An 18,709-nucleotide genomic window follows, 5' to 3' on the forward strand; every position below is an offset into this window, starting at 1 on the left:
TCACATTCATCGTCTGCCACTTAAAAGTTGGATGCAATTTTTATAAGCTTCAGTTTCGTCGTCTTTAAAATGAGAATGGCAATAGTACCCATCTCTTAGATATGTTGTGAGGAGCACAATGCAGAGCGCTTGGCACGTAATTAATCCAAGTTACATATTGAGCTCTGCTCCACTGCGGGTCTCTTACTGCCCAGAGAGCTTCAGCCTCAAGCAGAGTGGATAGTCCCACTCCTCACAGTCCTCTCTGAATTGCTTCTATGTTTTTCAGAGCCTAGCAACTGCCAGGTCATGAAAATTGGGGGATAAGAAGGCACATTCTAATAAGGGAAAAAAACAGCTGCAGGCAGTGGTGGGGCAGTGGTAGAGTTCTCCCCATAGGCAGAACACCTGGGTTGGATTTCTGACCAATGCACCTCAGCGCAGCCACCACCTGTTAGTGGAGGCTTGCATGTTGCTATAATGCTGAACAGGTTTCAGAGGAGCTGAGAGATAAGGAAGAAAGGCCTGGTGATCTTCCAAAAATCAGCCAGTGAAAACCCTATGGGTCATAACCATCTGGTCTTGTCGTGCATGGGGTTGCCATGTGACTCCATGGCAGCTAACAACAACAAGGAAGAAACAAGTGAGTGATGGTGAACTAAGGGCAAGGTAAGTCTGAACTTGGGAGCCTTGATAGTACTGAGAAGGGAGTGACTATGAGTTTGGAGCAGGGATGGGATGATTTGAGACTAATGAGGAGTTGACCAAAGAAGTCTCTACTCTTAAACTCATTTTTTTATATACTTTTACATTTTTTTTCTTTGTGATGATATAGGAGAGCACCCACAGTGGTGCTGTGGTTAAGCACTTGGCTGCTAACGGAAAGGTCAGTGATTTGAGCCCACCAGCCTCTCTATGAGAGAAAGATATGGTAGTACACTTCCACAAAAATTTACAGGCTGGAAACCCTGTCCTATAAAATTGCCGTGAGTTGGAATCAACTCAACTGTAATGGGTTTGGTTTGGTGTATTGATACAGGTTCTCTATGAGTCAGAATCAACTCCATGGCAATGGGTTTATTGATATTTTAGAATTGAGAATCACTTTTTACAGATGAGGAAACTGAAGCTGACAGAAGAGTTTTGGTGACTGTCTGAACCAGAATTAACTCAGGACTGAAAATCACTTTTTCCTCACTACCTTGCTACGTGTTTCCTACTTAAAACTCTAGAAATACATTGTTCTTGTTAAGTGATTGGAGACTATGGACAATTCTTTACTTGCAGACATGCTGTATTTTGAAACTGTGTTTAAAAGGTGAATATGCATAAATCAATCGATAGACTTACATGAAATTATAATAAATTGCTAATTTTGATACAATATTTGATTTTTACCACTTGATTATTGATCAGTGTTTGATTCAATTTTTGCGTATATTGATGTTTTAGATTCTTCCTGTCTGCCAGGTACTATGTTGTTGTTAGGTGCCGTCTGGTCGGTTCCAACTCATAGCAACCCTGTGTACAACAGAACAAAACACAGTCTGGTCCTGCATCATCCTCGTGATAATTGTTATGCTTGAGCCCATTGTTGCAGCCACTGTGTCAGTCCATCTCATTGATGGTCTTCCTCTTTTTCTCTGACTATCTACTTTACCAAGCATGATGTCCTTCTCCTGGGACTGGTCCCTCCTGATAATATGTCCAGAGTATGTGAGATGAAGTCTCACCTTTGTCATTTCTAAGGAGCATTCTGGCTATACTTCCAAGACAGATTTGTTTGTTCTTTTGGCAATCCATGATGTATTCAGTACTCTTCGCAAACTCTATAATTCAAGGGCATCAATTCTTCTTCAGTCTTCCTTATTCATTGACCAGCCTTTGTGCGCATATGAGGCTATTGAAAACACCATGGCTTGGGTCAGGTGCACCTTAGTCTTTTAGGTGACTTTGCTTTTTAACACTGTAAAGAGGTCTTTTGCAGCAGATTTTCCCAACTCAGTGCATTGTTTGATTTCTTGACTGCTGCTTCAATGGGTGTTGATTGTGGATCCAAACCAAAAAAAAAAAAAAAAAAAAACAACCAAACCCGTTGCTGTAGAGTCGATTCCAACCCATAGCGACCCTATAGGACAGAGTAGAACTGCCCCCATAGAGTTTCCAAGGAGCGCCTGGTGGATTTGAACTGCTGTCAGTTTGGTTAACAGCTGTAACACTTAACCACTATGCCACCAAGGTTTCCAATTGTGGATCCAAGTATCATGAAATCCTTGACAACTTCAACATTTTCTCCATTTGTCATGATATTGTTTATTGGTCCAGTTGTGAGGATTTTTCTTTATGTTGAGGTATAATCCATACTGAAGGCTGTGGTCTTTGATATTCATCAGTAAGTGATACAAATTCTCTTCACTTTCAGCAAGCAGGGTTGTGTCATCTGCATACTGCAGGTTGTTAATCAGTCTTCCTCAATCCTGATGCCACATTCTTCTTCATATAGCCCAGCTTCTCAGATTATTTGTTCATCATACAGACTGAATAAGTATGGTGAAAGGATACAACCCTGACGCACATCTTTCCTGATTTTAAACTATGCAATATCCCCTTGTTCTGTTCAAATGACTGCCTCTTGATCTATGTACAGGTTCCTCACGAGCACAATTAAGTGTTCTGGAATTTTCGTTCTTTGCAATGTTATCCACAGTTTGTTATGATCCACACAGTCGAATGCCTTTGCATAGTCAATAAAACTTTTTTTTTTTTTAAACATCTTTCTGGTATTCTCTACTTTCACCAGGATCCATCTGACATCAGCAATGATATCCCTCATTCCACGCCTTCTTCTGAATCTGGCTTGAATTTCCGGAAGTTCCCTGTCCAGGTACTGCTGCAACCACTTTTGAATGATCTTCAGCACAATTTTACTTGCATGTGATATTAATGATATTGTTTGGTAATTTCTGCATTCAGTTGGATCACCTTTCTTTGAAATACTTTGGCCAGCCCCCATGCATCTGTCAGTTTATCTTATTGTGGGTGCTTGCATTTGGCTGTGATGCTGGAAGCTATGCCAAACCAGTATTCAAATGCCAGCAGGGTCACCTATGGTGGACAAGTTTCATCTGAGCTTTCAGACTAACACTGACTAGGAAGAGGGACCTGGCAATCTACTTCTGAAAAAAAGTTAGCCAGTGAAAACCTTATGAATAGCAGTAGAATATTCTCTGATATATTGCCAGTAGAGTGGTCCTTAATGACATGGATGAAGTTAAACTTTCAGTACCTTCATTTGACAACATGGCAGGACTCAAAATGAAAGAAACAGCTGGAAACATTCATTAATAATTAGAACATGGAATGTACAAAGTATGCATCTAGGACAATTGGAAATTATAAAAAAAAGAAATGGAATACATAAAGATCAATATCCTAGGCATTAGTGAGCTGAAATGGACTGATATTGGACATTTTGAATCAGATAATCTTATGGTTTACTGTGCCAGCAATGACAAATTGAAGAGAAATGGAGTTGCATTCATCATTGGAAAGAACATTTCAAGATCTATCCTGAAGTACAGCTCCACCAGTGATAGAATAACACCCATATGCCTACAAGAAAGACCAGTTACTAAGACTATTATTCAAATTTATGCACCAACCACTAAGGCGAAAGATGAAGAAATTGGAGATTTTTACCAACTTCTGCAGTCTGAAATTGATGGAACATTCAGTCAGGATGCACTGATAATTACTAGTGATTGGAATGCAAAAGTTGGAAACAAAGAAGAAGGAATGGTAGTTGGAAATGTGGCCTTGATGATGGAAATGATGCCAGAGATTGCATGATAGAATTTTGCAAGACCAATGACTTCTTCATTGAAAATACCTTTTTTCAACAACATAACAGCAACTATACAATGGTACCTTGCTGGATTGAATATGCAAGAATCAAATTGACTACATCTGTGCAAAAAAAAAAAAAAAAAAAGCAAAGAAATGATGGTAAAGCTCAATGTCATCAGTCAGAACAAGGCCCGGAGCCAACTGTGGAACAGACCATCAATTGCTCATACGCAAATTCAGGTTGAAGCTGAAGAAAATTAGAGCAAGTTCACAAGAGCTAAAGTACAATCTTAAGTATATCACGCCTGAATTTAGAAACTATCTCAGGGATAGACTTGATGCACTGAACACTAATGACCAAAGACCAGATGAGTTGTGGAATGACATCATACATGAAGAAAGAAGGAGGTCACTAAAAAGAAAGGAAAGAAATATAAGACCACAATGGATATCAGAAGAGACTCTGAAAGTGGCTCTTGAAAGTTGAGTAGCTAAAGCAAATAGAAGAAATGATGAAGTAAAAGAGTGGCTCAGGAAGACAAAGGAAAGTACTATAATGACATGCGCAAAGACCTGGAGTTAGAAAACCAAAAAGGAAGATCTCACTCAACATTTCTCAAGCTGAAAGAACTGGAGAAAAAATTCAAGCCTCGAGTTGCAGTATTGAAGGATTCTATGGGCAAAATACTGAACGACACAGGAAGCATCAAAAGAAGATGGAAGGAATACACAGAGTCATTGCACTGAAAAGAATTGGTTGAGATTCAGCCATCTCAGGAGGTAGCATATGATCAAGATCCAATGGCACTGAAGGAAGAAGTCCAAGCTGTACTGAAGACGTTGGTGAAAAACAAGTCTCTAGGAATTGACCAAATACCATTTGAGATGCTTCAACAAACAGATGCCATGCTGGAAGTGCTTACTTGTCTATGCCAAGAAATTTCAAAGACAGCTACCTGGCCAATAGACTGGAAGAGGTCCATACTAATGACTATTCCAAAGAAAGGTGCTATGGATATTGGAATTAAACAGATAAGTACAATTTTTGCTTTACATAAATTAAATAAAAATAAAGGCAATAAAGTTATTTTCTATAATTTTATATAATTCCGTTTCATATTTCTTAATTTTCACTGTATTTGAAATGACATGTATGAGAAGATTTTTAATATTGATGATTTTTCCCAAAGTTAAATGAGATAATTTGATGGTGAATTTGCTGATATTTTATCAACCTCTTTGAACTTTGTTAATAAGAAGTTGAACACCAGTTGTATTCTTTTGATGAAGGTCTCTTCCTTATCTACAACTCTTTAGATCTTGAGACTTTTTTTTCTGTATTTGTATCAGTGAAAATATTTTATGCTGCTCCTCCGTTTATGATTGTAGGATCTGTCCATTTCCTTAATCACTATACCTTGTTGTCTTGGGCTGGGTTCTCTAGAAAAGCAAAACTAGTAAATTGTATAAAAATATGTATACAGGGTGAGATTTATATCGAGGAAATGGCTCACGCAATTGTAGAGGCTGGAATGTCCCAAGTCCACAGGTAAGGATAGAGGCTTCTCCTTATACACATGGCCACAGGGGCTGGTGAACCTAAAATCAGCAGGTCAGAGAGCAGGGCTCTTGTTCACAGGCTGTGAAGATCGATGAATCCCAGGATCAGCAGGCAAGACTACAGGTAAGCTGCCAGCTCAAGTGCCAAGAACTGGAGGTCAAATGAACAGGACCAGCTGCAGGATCCAGTGCAAGCAAAAAGCCCCTGAGCCCTGCCAGAATGTCCACTTATATTCAATGCAAGCCACACGCCCAAGGAAACTCGCTTTCAACTGATCAGCTGCTACTTACAGCAGATCCCATCATGGGGGTGATCACATATCAGATCTCAACAGGGAAGTAATCACAACATTTTACGAATGCCAAAACACTGAGAATCATGGCCCAGCCAAGTTAACACGATCGTAACCATCATACTTGCCTTTTAGAAACAGTATTTAACCATACATTTTCAGAAGTACCAGAGGCAGATTACCCAATAAGCAAGGTAAGCACAGGTTTACTCGTGCATGCTTACTAAGCTGTAGTGCACAGATTCATATGGGTGTCATCATAGGAAACCATGTGAAATTGTGTACTACAGCTTGGTAAGTAAGCACAGGCTTACTTACTGGATAACCTGCCCTGTCAGGGATTGTAAATTTGAAAAGAGGCTTTGATTCCGTAGGAAGGTGCTGCGGGGTTGGGAGAGAGACAGATGCCAGCCATACCTAGAAGCAGAATCTTTGATGTGGTAAAAAAAAAAAAAAAAAAAGTGTAATTGTTCACTACAGATGATCTAGTAAGCAAGGTAAAACACCGTGCTTCCCTTGCCTATTGAATAATCTGCCCCTGAGAAAAACATGTTCTTTTAATATAATTGAACATGAAGGTAAGTACTTGATTGGGGCCATGAAGTTATCTCTTTCAGCCCTCTGGATGATTTCTGTCTTTGTTTCAGTTATGTTATTACAAGCATCCAGTAGTGCCTTTGTTTGTTTGTTTTCATTTTCCTTTTATGTTTTTTACTAATTTTAGTATACAAAAATATTTCAATGATTATAAAAACACAGCTATAAAGATATAAATGGTAATACTTAAGAAACTAATCTGTCAGCATGCAGCTTAAAATTCTCATTTATCAGTTGATGAATAAAAGTCTGAATCTGGTATAAGAAAGGCACTTTAGGAGTGTTTGTATACAATGTGCGAAAGCCTGAGCCCTATGAAAGTTAAGTGTGTTGTAATTAAGCAACACATGCTTGCGATTGTTTTTATTTAGGAGCCTGATTGACTAGATGGATTTAATGAGGATTAAAGAGGGTAAATTCTTGAGCTAGATTCTTAAGACCAGGAAAGGCTTTAGGAAGTCACCTAAAGAATTCTCCTCCCTCAGGTTATTTAAACCAAGGATATGACACCTCCAGTCTGTAGTTTGGGTCTATTTACTTTCTCAATTTCTCTACCAAACCAAAAAAACCAAACCCCTTGCTGTCGAGTCAACTCCGACTCATAGTGACCCCATAGGACAGAGTAGAGCTGCCCTCATAGGGTTTCCAAGGCCATAAATCCTTATAGAAGCAGACTGCTGACTTCTTCGTTATCAGCCAAGGGCTTAACAACTGCACCACCAGGGCTCTCTTATCATAAGTTTCATCCTTTGGGATATTAGACATTTAGTGTTTTTTGCCCCTAAAAATTTTATTTATTCCGTGTGTTTTCAATGTCACTGCAGTCCAGATAAAGCAGCAGGCTCTATTGTGTAGAGATTTCTACCAGGAGCCAGAAGACTCGTGTTTTATCCCTCTCTCGGCCCCTTAATAAACTGGGCAGCATGAAGACCATGGGCAGATAACTTCTTTCTACCCCAGATCCCTCATCTATGACTATTAAAGCTCTTCCTTGCTCTACCCATCTCCCAAGGTTGTTGTGAAAGTCGAAGTATGTATGTACGTGAAATGTGACAAATGTGAGACATTTTTATTGACTGGCAGGGATAAAGTAGTAGATTTACAAGTAGATACGAATAGTGGGAAGCCCTGGTGGCATAGTGGTTAAGTGCTACAGCTGCTAACCAAGAGGTCAGCAGTTCGAATCCACCAGGTGCTCCTTGGAAACTCTATCAGACAGTTCTACTCTGTCCTGTAGAGTCGCTATGAGTCAGAATCGACTCTATGGCAGTGGGTTTGGTTTTTCGGTTTTTTTGTTATGAATAGTAGTTTGGAGACTCCCAAAATGTTGCTTCAATCATTTCTTTAGAATTTGTGAGTACCTTCTGACTCCACACAGACTCCTCATTCACTAGCCCCTGGCTTCAGAGGAGGCACCAATTCTCTTTATTGATAAAATTGATTACTTTGAATCCTGCTTGCATTCTTCCCTCTTCTAAGAAAGGCTCACTTTACAGGCTGGCCTGAAGTCATCATGGTCATCAGAAAAGCTGGTTTTAATCCTCAACACTCCTGTGTATAGCGTTAGATATCATAGATTGATATTTGCTCATCTAAGTGCCTTCAATGTCACATTCGCTCTGCCTTGTAACGAAAAATGGCATTGGTTCACAGAATAAAGAGATCACGGGGAGCTGTCTCAGCAAAAGATAAAGAACAAGGATGCATTATTCTCTCCCATGCCTGTTTGTGATCAAAGCTAATGTTACAGATGACACTTCCCCACTCTCAATTTTCCAATGGCGTTCTATCATAATAAAAAAAAAATTTTTTTGTACACAGGAAAAATCCGAACACTTCCCTTGCCATCAGGATCCCAGGCTCTTACATGAACTGGCCCTGTTTAAATCTCCATTATTGTTTCCTACCTCTCTCTCCTACCACACTGGTTGCTGTTCCTCAAAGAGAACAATGAGCACTTTTCCATCACAGGATATATGCACTTGCTGCCCCCCTTCCTGTAACGACTTTCTCACAGATACTTGATGGTTCTCGCTCTTACATTGTTCAGGTTTCTGTGCAAATATCACTTCTTTGGAAAGAGCTTGGCTCACCACTCTAAGATAACAATCCCTCATCACTGTCCTCTTATCCCTAGTTATTTGTTTGATATTGGTTATCACTTTCTGACTGTATATTTATTTGCTTATGCATGTTTGTTTATAAGATCTATGAAGGTGAGACTTCGTTGGTTCCTCACTGTTGTATCTATGGCACCCAGAATGGTGCCTGACCCAGAGAGGTTGTCAATAAATACTTGTGGAATGAGTGAATGAATGTTATGGCTGCAGCTGATCATCCAATTTTCTACTGCTTTAGCCTAGCCAGTAGCAGACTTCTCTAACACCCGTTGCTTGCCAGCAGCCGCAAGAGTAATTGTATTACATGCTTGGACTAATCTCTCAAAGTGGCCAAGTGCCATTCTGAGAAAGTAAAGCTAAGAAACTATAGTTCTGAAGAAACTATAAAACTGACCTGAAGAAACTATAAAATTTACTTAAACTGTTAAAGTCAGAGACAGTAATCAGAGCTTTGCCTCCTCATCTGAGCACCAGCCTCTTGGCTTCTCTCTGGAAGACAGATGCTGAACCTTTGAAAAGCAATGCCAGCAAACGGCAAGAAGAGGCAACACAGAGAGTTTGTTGAGGCCCCTGCGAGCTAAGACCCATCTCTGCTTCAACCAGTCCAGTTGCCGTCAAGTCATTTCCGACTCATGGTGACCCCATGTGTGTCAGAGTAAAACTGTGCTACATAGAGTTTTCAATGGCTGATTTTTTAGAAGTAGATCACCAGGCCTATCTTTCAAGGTGCCTCTGGGTGAACTCCAACAGCCAGCCTTTTAAGCACTTAACCATTTGCAGCACCCAGGTATATTCCTATAGTAATAAGTGTCTTTGGAAACCCTGGTGGCGTAGTGGTTAAGTGCTACAGCTGCTAACCAAAAGGTTGGCAGTTTGAATCTGCCAGGCGCTCCTTGGAAACTCTACGGGGCAGTTCTACTCTGTCCTATAGGGTGGCTATGAGTTGGAATCAATTTGATAGCAGTGGGTTTGGTGTTTTGGTTTTAATAAGTGTCTTTTAGTTTAAAGTTAAATCTTCTAGTGTAAATGGCAGATGCTTAGGATTGTTATTTTTCTTTGGGCAAACACATAAATAGGGGATAAAATATGAACCCATGTGACCTAGATTCGCTGGATCGTATAGTAAGAACCTGGACCATTTTGGCCATGAGCAGATACATCTATGTTACAATTTCCCCCGATCTTTCACAGATAAACTTTTCCAGTAGGTAGGCTACCCCTATGGGCTGTGTATTTTCCTTACCATCAAATCTTTTTCTACTTCCTACCGTATTTCTGAAAGATACTGAGTCTCCAACCATTGCTGTGACTCCCCACTCTTCAGGCAGTATGATGTGGAAGAAAGAGCACAGACTTTAAAATCAGCCCATTCTGGATCAGGCAAACCTGTCTCAGGCTTGAATCATCACTCAGCCACTTGCTGGCTATGTAAACTCGAGAGCTAGTCAGTCAGTTAACCTCTTTAACAGTAATTTCCTAGTATATGTTATGGAAATGATTGTACCCACCAAATGCAGTGGTTGTGAGACTTAAATAGTGTGAAGTCCCTGGCAAGTAGCAGTCATTAAATAATGGTAGTTTTCACCTTTCTTTTATAACCTCAGTGAACTCCTTGGCTCTTCTTTCACCAGAGTCTCCCTTGTTATTCTCATTTCCCGTTTTTCCCTTAACTATCACTTCTTTGAACTTCTCACTCACATACCCAGCTCCACACTTATCTCTCATCGAAAATTTCTAAATTTCCCAAAGAAATTTGTAAAGCACTTCCATGTTCTAATGTTACCCTAATTTGAATGAATCCAAGGCTAAGTCAATCTTCCCAATACTTCTACTTCTTTCAAAATCACCAGGATTATCTCAAGTTAGTAATTAAATGATAATAAAAATACCATTGCTGTAAAACCATCTCTGACTCCTGGCAACCTCATGTGTGTCAAAGTAGAACTGTGCTCCACAGGGTGCTGATTTTTTAGAAGCAGATTGCCAGGCCTTCCTTCCAAGCATCTCTAGGTGGACTCAAACTTCCAACCTTTCGGTTAGTAGCTGAGTGCCTTAACTGTTTTTACCACACAGGGATTCGAATCATTATAATAACTACTATTATTTGAACATTTGCTATGTATTGGACAAGGTACTTTACATGATGACTAAGTAGATAATTATTACCAGATACCTCCTATGCCAGCTCTACATTTTGGTTCACCTTTTTTTAAATCAACTTTATCAAGATATGATTTATATTAATAATTAAATCCACTATTTTAAGTGTGCAATTAGATCAATGTTGTGACATGTATACAGTTATATAACTATCACCACATTCATGATATGGAACATAACCAAAAAGTACTTCATGCCCCTTTGCAGTCAATCTCCTGTCCCCATCTACTGGCCCATGGCAATCACTGATAGGCTAACACTATAGTTTTTTGGTCACCTTTTGTAATGGATTGAATTATGTCCCCCCAAAATACGTGTGAATTTGGTTAGGCCATGTGTGGTTGTCCTCCATTTTGTGATTTTCCTATGTGTTATAATCTCTGCCTACGGTTAAAAAGGATTAGGGTGTGTAGGGTAATGCTATTCAGCTCTATGCATCCTCTCCTAATGGAATCTGCTTTGCTCTTCCCCGAAGCATGCTGGGGATGAATTCGGGATGGACTCAGGCTAGGGTACAAGGCTGGGAGTGGCATGACTGGGCCAGCAGCCAAGGCCGAAGAATGCCTTAGCAACAGGAAGGAAAGCATCTGGGCCTGGAGGTGAAGTCCCTGGGAACACTAACTGCTCAAGGATGTGGGAGAAAGCAATAAGTCATGGTCCCAGTTGGAACAGTATATAAGCTTGGGTCCCTTGCTAGGTGATTGTGAAAAATACTCCAGCCGGCTGCCACTGGAGAGCAGCTGCTTGGCCATGTCAGTAGGTTTCCCTGAATAAACTCACGAATCTGGCAAGGGCTATGTGTTAGTTCTTCAGATTATCTGCCAGGATGCACAGTGAGGGTCTTTCCTTGTTGAGGCTGTCCCCCAACAGGGTGGAATTGTAACACCCTTACCAGGTCACATCCCTGATCCAATGTAAAGGGAGTTTCACTGGGGTGTGGCCTGCACCGCCTTTTATCTTACAAGAGATAAAAGGAAAGGGAAGCAAGCAGAGAGTTGGGGACCTCATACCACCAAGAAAGCAGCGCCGGGAACAGAGCACATCCTTTGGACCTGAGGATCCTGCACTGAGATGCTCCCAGACCAAGGGAAGACTGATGACAAGGGCCTTCCTTCAGAGCCAACAGAGAGAGAAAGCCTTCCTCTGGAGCAGGTGCCCTGAATTCGGACTGCTAACCTACTGGACTGTGAAGGAATGAACTTCTCTTTGTTAAAGCCATCCACTTATGGTATTTCTGTTACAGCAGCACCAGATGGCTAAGACACCTTATTATTCCAGTTTTTGCTATATCAATTAGTTATGCATATGTATAAACTGACAGCATGTTGCTTCAACTCTACTAAGTATCTCATGCTTTCTGCCTGGGCCTTCTCCACCACCATAGTGTGGGTTTCCTATGGATATCCAATCCTCTAACCTAACACATGTAGAAACCTGTAAGTAGGAGAGCATTAGCACAACATGAGACAACCCCTAATCAATGGGAGATGATGGATGACTATTCCCCCTTTCCATTCTTTGTAGATGTATTCTACACGGTTCTTCAGGGGGTCCCCGGGAGGACTGACCCCAGCTACCACAGTGGCAGCCAGTGATAAAGTAGCTTTGGTTTGGCTTTCATTTCATTTTTAACCCTTCCCAGTCCCCCATTCCTGTTCCTTTGGCTCAGTTCCCCAAATCAGCTGTACACAAGTCTTATCTCAGGCTCTGCTGTTAAGGGAAGTCGAGGCTAAGACAGCATTATTATTAAATCCCTCCCTTCTCCATTTCTTTTTTTTTTTTTAAATAAATCGTTGAGGAAACTCAGGCTAAAAGAGGTTAAATAACTGCTCAGGATTTCATAGCTATTAAAATACAAAGCAAGGACCTGAGTCCAGTCCAGCCCGACTTCATTCAAAGTTCACTGTCTTAACCACCACACTATAATTACTTTCAAGAAGAAAACTAAAGTCAGTTTTTTATTTTGTCTAATATTTTTATAGCATATATCTGAACGACCAGTTTCCTGTCATTTCTTCTTTTGAAATGTCTTACTCATCATTTACCGAAAACGATTTTATCTAGCTGGAAGCCACCATACATAATTTTGGCCAACCTTCAAAAGTCACTGCTTTCTTTCCATTCCATCACCTTACTGCCTCCCTCCTTGATTTCTAGAACAGCCTGTTAGTTGGTTTTCTTCCTTCCAACCAGGCAATATTTGCTAAGAGAAAGTGCACTGCCTTTGGAGTTTGGTGGAACTGATTTCAAACCCTAGCACTTCTTATTTCTTATCTGTGTGATATTTGAAGGTTCCCTTAACCTCTCTGAGCTTCTATTTCCTTATCTATTAAAAAAAAAATCCTATTTTATGTGTTAAAGGGGTCCTGGTGGCACAGTGGTTAAGTGTTTGACTACGAACCAAAAGATCGGCAGTTCAAATCCACCAGCTGCTCCTTGGAAACCCCATGGGGCAGTTTAACTCTGTCCTATACAGGGTCGCTATGAGTCGGAACCGACTCAACAGCACTGGGTTTGGTTTTGTTTTTGTATAGGGTTGCTATGAGCCAGAATTGATTGGAGGGCAACGGGTTTGATTTTGGTTTTTGGTGGGTGAAAGGTGTTAACTTTACCCAAAGTATTTGGTCCCTGAGAGATAAATCTGAACCCTTGGAATTTCCTGAGTAAATGAGATGCCTTTGTTATCTTTAACCCTTTAGACCACACCTGAGAGCTTATGATGATAAGATGACTCCAGTGGGTAGCTGCGGCCAAAAGGACCACGACATGGGATGATATCAGCTGACCTGGTGTAGGTGGCATGATTCAATCATGCCTATGCATTGAGGCCCCAAAAAAGACTCTGGGCACGGAAGCTCCATGGGATTCCTGGTAGGTGAAAGACATCGATGCACTTGGGAGAATTGCACATCCCTCTTTGGGACCCTCCCAGACCTTGTCTTATGCATTGCTTCGTTTGTATCATTTTTGCTGTAATAAAACTGTAATCATAAGTAGAGCGCTTTCTATAAGTTCTGTGAGTTGTTCTAGTGAATTATTGAGGTAGTAGAGGCAGCCAATAGGTCAGAAGGGGTTGGTAGAGGCAGCCAATAGGTCAGAAGGGAGGGGGAGGGGCCTTGGGGACTCCCAAGCTTATGCCTGGCATCCTGAAGGGACAGTGGGAAACCCCTCAATTTGTAACCAGTAGGTTAGAAGTGAAGGAGCCCTCCCTGGTCACACAGAGATTAAGTGGTGTGCTGCTAGTCAAAGTGTCAGCGGTTTGAACCTACCAGCCACTCCATTGGAGAAAATGTGGCAGTCTGATTCCATAAAGATTTACAGCCTTGGAAACCCTATGGGGCAGTTCTACTCTGTCCTTTAGGGTCACTATGAGTTGGAGTCAACTTGATGGCCAAGGGTTTTGGGGTTAGGTCAGAAGTGAGAGTGTCATGGGGACTCCGAAGCTTGTGACCGGCATCTCAGGTCTTGGGCTGACTTAGCAGTCTGGGGGACTGTGTCCTTTAGCTTGTGAGCTCTGACTTAGATCCTGGTGGTTAGGATCAGGGGAAGAAGTGCTGCATGTGTTGCTGGTGTCAGCAGAGAAATGAAAAGCGGGAATTTGATATTTTTCCACTCACTCTCTCACAAGGCTGTTTGGAGAATTAAATGTCATAACTCATGTCTTCATTTGCTCAAACGTTAAACCAGGGGATGCCTTTGTCATGTGATAGCACTGGAGGTGGTATTGTTGATTTTAAGTGGTAGGTTTTTGGAAAAGCTAGAGCATTTTTTGATAAATGTATATTCATTATTTTTATTTTCATGAAAGGGTTTGGTTTTTTTTAGTCTGTAATACTTCTCAACATCTATGAAGCCAATCCAAAGATTCCTAGACTTTACAATAAAGTACAGGATGTATAAAGATGGCAATAAAAATATTGCTTAAAGCAATGGAAGGAACTTTTAAGATCCAATGTACTCAGATATTGATTAAAGTGCTCCATTATGCAGCATTCAGATGATCTTTAATGCTGTGGCAATGAGATAAAAGCTTCTGAGAAATAGCACATTTCCATTAAAAGATGATTTAATGCTTGGATCCAAATATGCTGTCAGCCAATTCGTGTTTCCTAAAATATATTATACACACTATTGCATTTCTAAAGGGGTCCTTAAAACTTGGGTGAAATAGAAAACTAAACTCGATTGAAATATAGGAGCTTCGCGCTTATACAATTGTGTACACTAAAGTTGACCAGACCATTTATTAAATATGCTTCTGAAAACATGGGCTATTTTCAAAGTATCTAATTTGGTTACAGTCTCAACCACGAGTACAAACAGAGTGCAATTAAAGAGTTGCATTGCCTCACACAGTTACATCTGGGGTTTTGTCCTCCTAAAATTAAATTGTTTTCTGTGTGTTCCACCCAGTGGCTACATGGTTTCACTAGTGGCACAAGAAGCATCCAGAATATATTTAACTGTCCCCAGATCATGAGCATGCTTGTGACTGAGCCTGCTTGTGGTTTGTAATTTCATGTTTTTAGAAGAAAGTTGTTAATCACATTCTTTATTTAGATTCCCCCAAGCCAGATACTTACTTGTAGTTGCAAACAGTCACTGACAGAGAAAATGAGCCAACCCTACTTAATTACATATTTGCTTTATATTGAGAGCATGTCTCTAATTCTGACTTGCCAGAAAAGCATCTTCAAAGACAAAGCAATGCGGGTTTGTAAAATAAAGACAGGCTGCTTCTAAAACGATCCTTTCACTGAGACCAGGAAGGGCTCTAAATATCAACTCCATGGCAGGTTATGAAGGACCAGCACTTGTCCACATGGGGTGGGGCATTTATCTAAAAGAGAAAACAACAGATGGCACTCTGAGCATATTTTACATCTGCAAGTATTAAGTATTAAGTGCTATTCTCTCCACCATTATTCCATGAGGGCAAGAATCATAACTCTTTTACTCATCCCTGTATCCCCTAGGGGCAATCACAGGCCTTGACTGATGAATATTCATTGACTGATGTTTTGATTCATTTCAAAACAATGAAAAATCCTTCATTGTTTTGCTCCTTGATATTTTCTTGTGAGACAGTCTCATCTTTTCACCAGATTGTAATAACCTGAGAGCAGAGATCATATCTTATACTCTTAATACTCTTTCCAGTGCTATTCCATTTAAGTCAGTATTAATGCCTACAGGATGCTAAGCTGTGAATTTAAGAAAGACAGTAAATGCAAAGATAAGGAAGAAGGAGTGGTAATAAGAGTTGTGATGAGCTCTGCACAGCATATCACTAAGTATACATTGAACTATATGCAATTGCCAATATTGGACCCTTTTTACCTATAAATTCCATATCAATTTCTTGTGATTCCGTCTGACTACTCAGCCAAAACTTGCAGCTGTTGAGTTGATTCAGACTCACAGCGACCCAACAGGACAGAGTAGAACTGTCCCATAGGGTTTCCAAGCAGCAGCTGGTAGATTCAAACCTGCCAACCTTCTGGTTAGCAACCGTAGCTCTTAACCACTGTACCACCTGGGCTCCCAGTGATAGAAGTTGAGAAACCGAGAGAAAGGACATAGCATATTGGACAAGAAAACTGCAGTTAAATCCTTGTTCTGTCATTAATTTTGTGACCTTTCACAATCTTCTTGCTGGAACTCAGATTCCTTGATTATGAAATGGGCATAATGCCCTTTCTGGATGGTTGTGAGGATTAGGCAAGCTGAGGACTCTGCAGGCTCTAGCCCATTATAGACGCTTAATAAAAGTAGCCCTATCACCAACCATCTTGTGTAAGTATTTAATATCTCCTTGGTAGCTCAGTGGTTAAAACCTTGGCTATTAATCAAAAGGTCAGCAGATCAAACCCACAAGCCACTCCTTGGAAACCCTATGGGGCAGTTCTACCCTGGCCTATAGGGTCACTATGAGTCAGAATTGACTCAATGGCAATGAGGTTTGGTTTTGTCTCAGTCTACTCATTTGCCAAACAGACAAAACAAGTGTTATGAGTAGTTGTAACGAACACAGTTTAAAACATTTTACTATATCATTTAATCCTCCCAACAATGCTATGATGTAGGTATTATTATTATTGTTCCCATTTTGAGACAGGCAAGAGATTGGGCTGGACTCAGTATTCTCGGAATTTAAGCCTAAGTGCAGACCACCATATAACTTTTGCTGCTGGCACCCGAAAACTACTTGTGATTAACAAACTAGGTGCTTCAACAAGATAAGGGACTACATTTCAAGGCCCTATGTGCTTGATTAGCTATAAATTACTGATAATCCTCCTGAGCTGTTTTTCAAGGCGTTACCAGGTGCAGAGTGTGCGCAGTAAAGGTCAACGTGGCCTATGAATGATCTTCCACATGAAACAAACATGAGCAGGGACCTCTCGCCGGGTCCAGAGGCATCATGCATGCACAGCATCCCAGAATAAGTCCTGTTCAACATCCCGGCAGCCTTTGTGACAGACTCCATCTTAGTTCCAGCAACCTCTAAGAGGAAATCCATCTTGAATTCTAACTGTGCCCGCATCTGATTTTCTTAATCCCTCTCCTTCTCCTGGAAATCTCCACCCATCTAATGAATAAAGATAATGCCTTTTTCCTGCCTAAAAACTTCTATAAGCCCTAGGAAGTCCTTTGTTCACCAAGAGACTGGAGGCTAGCGTAGGTGGAAACCCCTATCCCTGTCTCCCTCCCGAGCCTTTTACTTTCTTTCTGTCACTAATAAACCTTTGTTCCTGTAGAACCTCTGAGCCTCTTCTCATCATTCTTGGTCAGAACAAGGCAAGAACCTAGGCAGGGCTTAGTCCCAAGCTGGGAAGACTTGCCCTGCAACAATTTCACAGATAAAGAAACCAAGTATCATTCAGAGCTCATGTTCATAACTACTATACTGTACTATAACTATTTTATAATGAAAAAGCAGTGTGTTTGTGTGTGTGAGAGAGAGAATGAAAGAGAGATACCTGTGTTTATGTTAAAAATCAAATCAAACCCGTTGCTGTTGAGTTGATTCCGATTCATAGGGACCCCACAGGACAGAGTAGAACTGCCCTGTAGGTTATCCGAGGAGTGGTGGAATTCGAACTGCCAATCTTTTTTTTTTTTTTTTTGGAGGGGTGGGGTTTTTTTAATTACCTTTTCAATCTCTTTTTTTGTTATGGGTCTATTTAGTTGTTCCACTTCTGTTAGTGTTAGTTTAGGTAGGTAGTGTGTTTCTAGGAATTCATCCATTTCTTCTAGGTTTTCAAATTTGTTAGGGTACAATTTTTCATAGTAATCTCCTATGATTCTTTTAATTTCAGTTGGGTCTGTTGTGATATGGCCCATCTCATTTCTTATTCAGGTTATTTGTTTCCTGTGTTTCTTTAGTCTGGCCAATGGTTTATCAATTTTGTTAATTTTTTCAGAGAACCAGCTTTTGGCTTTGTTAATTCTTTCAATTGTTTTTCTGTTCTCTAATTCATTTAATTCTGCTCTAATTTTTATTATTTGTTTTCTTCTGGTGCCTGATGGATTCTTTGGTTGTTCACTTTCTATTTGTTCAAGTTGTAGGGACAGTTCTCTGATTTTGGCTCTTTCTTCTTTATGTATCTGTGCATTTATTGATATAAACTGACCTCTCAGCACTGCTTTCTCTGTGTCCCAAAGGTTTTGATAGGAAGTGTTTTCAGTCTCGTTGCATTCTAGGAATTTCGTTATTCCCTCCTTAATGTCTTCCATAACCCAGTCTTTTTTGAGTAGGGTATTGTTCAGTTTCCAAGTATTTGATTTCTTCTCCCTGATTTTTCTGTTATTGATTTCTACTTTTATGGCCTCATGGTCTGAGAAGATGCTTTGTAATATTTTGATGTTTTGGACTCTGCAAAGGTTTGTTTTATGACCTAATATGTGATCTATTCTAGAGAATGTTTCATGTGCACTAGAAAAGAAAATATACTTTGCAGCTATTGGGTGGAGTGTTCTGTATAAGTCTATGAGGTCAAGTTGGTTGAATGTAGCAATTAGATCTTCCATGTCTGTATTGAGCTTCTTACTGGATGCCCTATCCTTCACCGAAAGTGGTGTGTTGAAGTCTCCTACTATAATTGTGGAGGTGTCTATCTCACTTTTCAGTTCTGTTAAAGTTAGTTTTAT

General features: G+C 40.4%; 1 protein-coding gene across 1 annotated transcript in view; it reads right to left on the reverse strand.

The window, feature by feature from the left end:
- The window catches only part of ANO5 (anoctamin 5), a 115,942-nt gene extending 98,897 nt beyond the window's left edge, over window positions 1–17,045 (reverse strand). The window contains exon 1 of the mRNA XM_064289447.1: window positions 16,845–17,045. Coding sequence (XP_064145517.1) covers window positions 16,845–17,045 — 201 coding nt within the window. The remainder of the gene's footprint in view (window positions 1–16,844) is intronic.
- Between the last annotated feature and the right edge of the window lie 1,664 nt (window positions 17,046–18,709).

The sequence above is a fragment of the Loxodonta africana genome, chromosome 7 (genome assembly GCF_030014295.1).
Source record: "Loxodonta africana isolate mLoxAfr1 chromosome 7, mLoxAfr1.hap2, whole genome shotgun sequence".
Classification (NCBI taxonomy): Eukaryota; Metazoa; Chordata; class Mammalia; order Proboscidea; family Elephantidae; genus Loxodonta; species Loxodonta africana.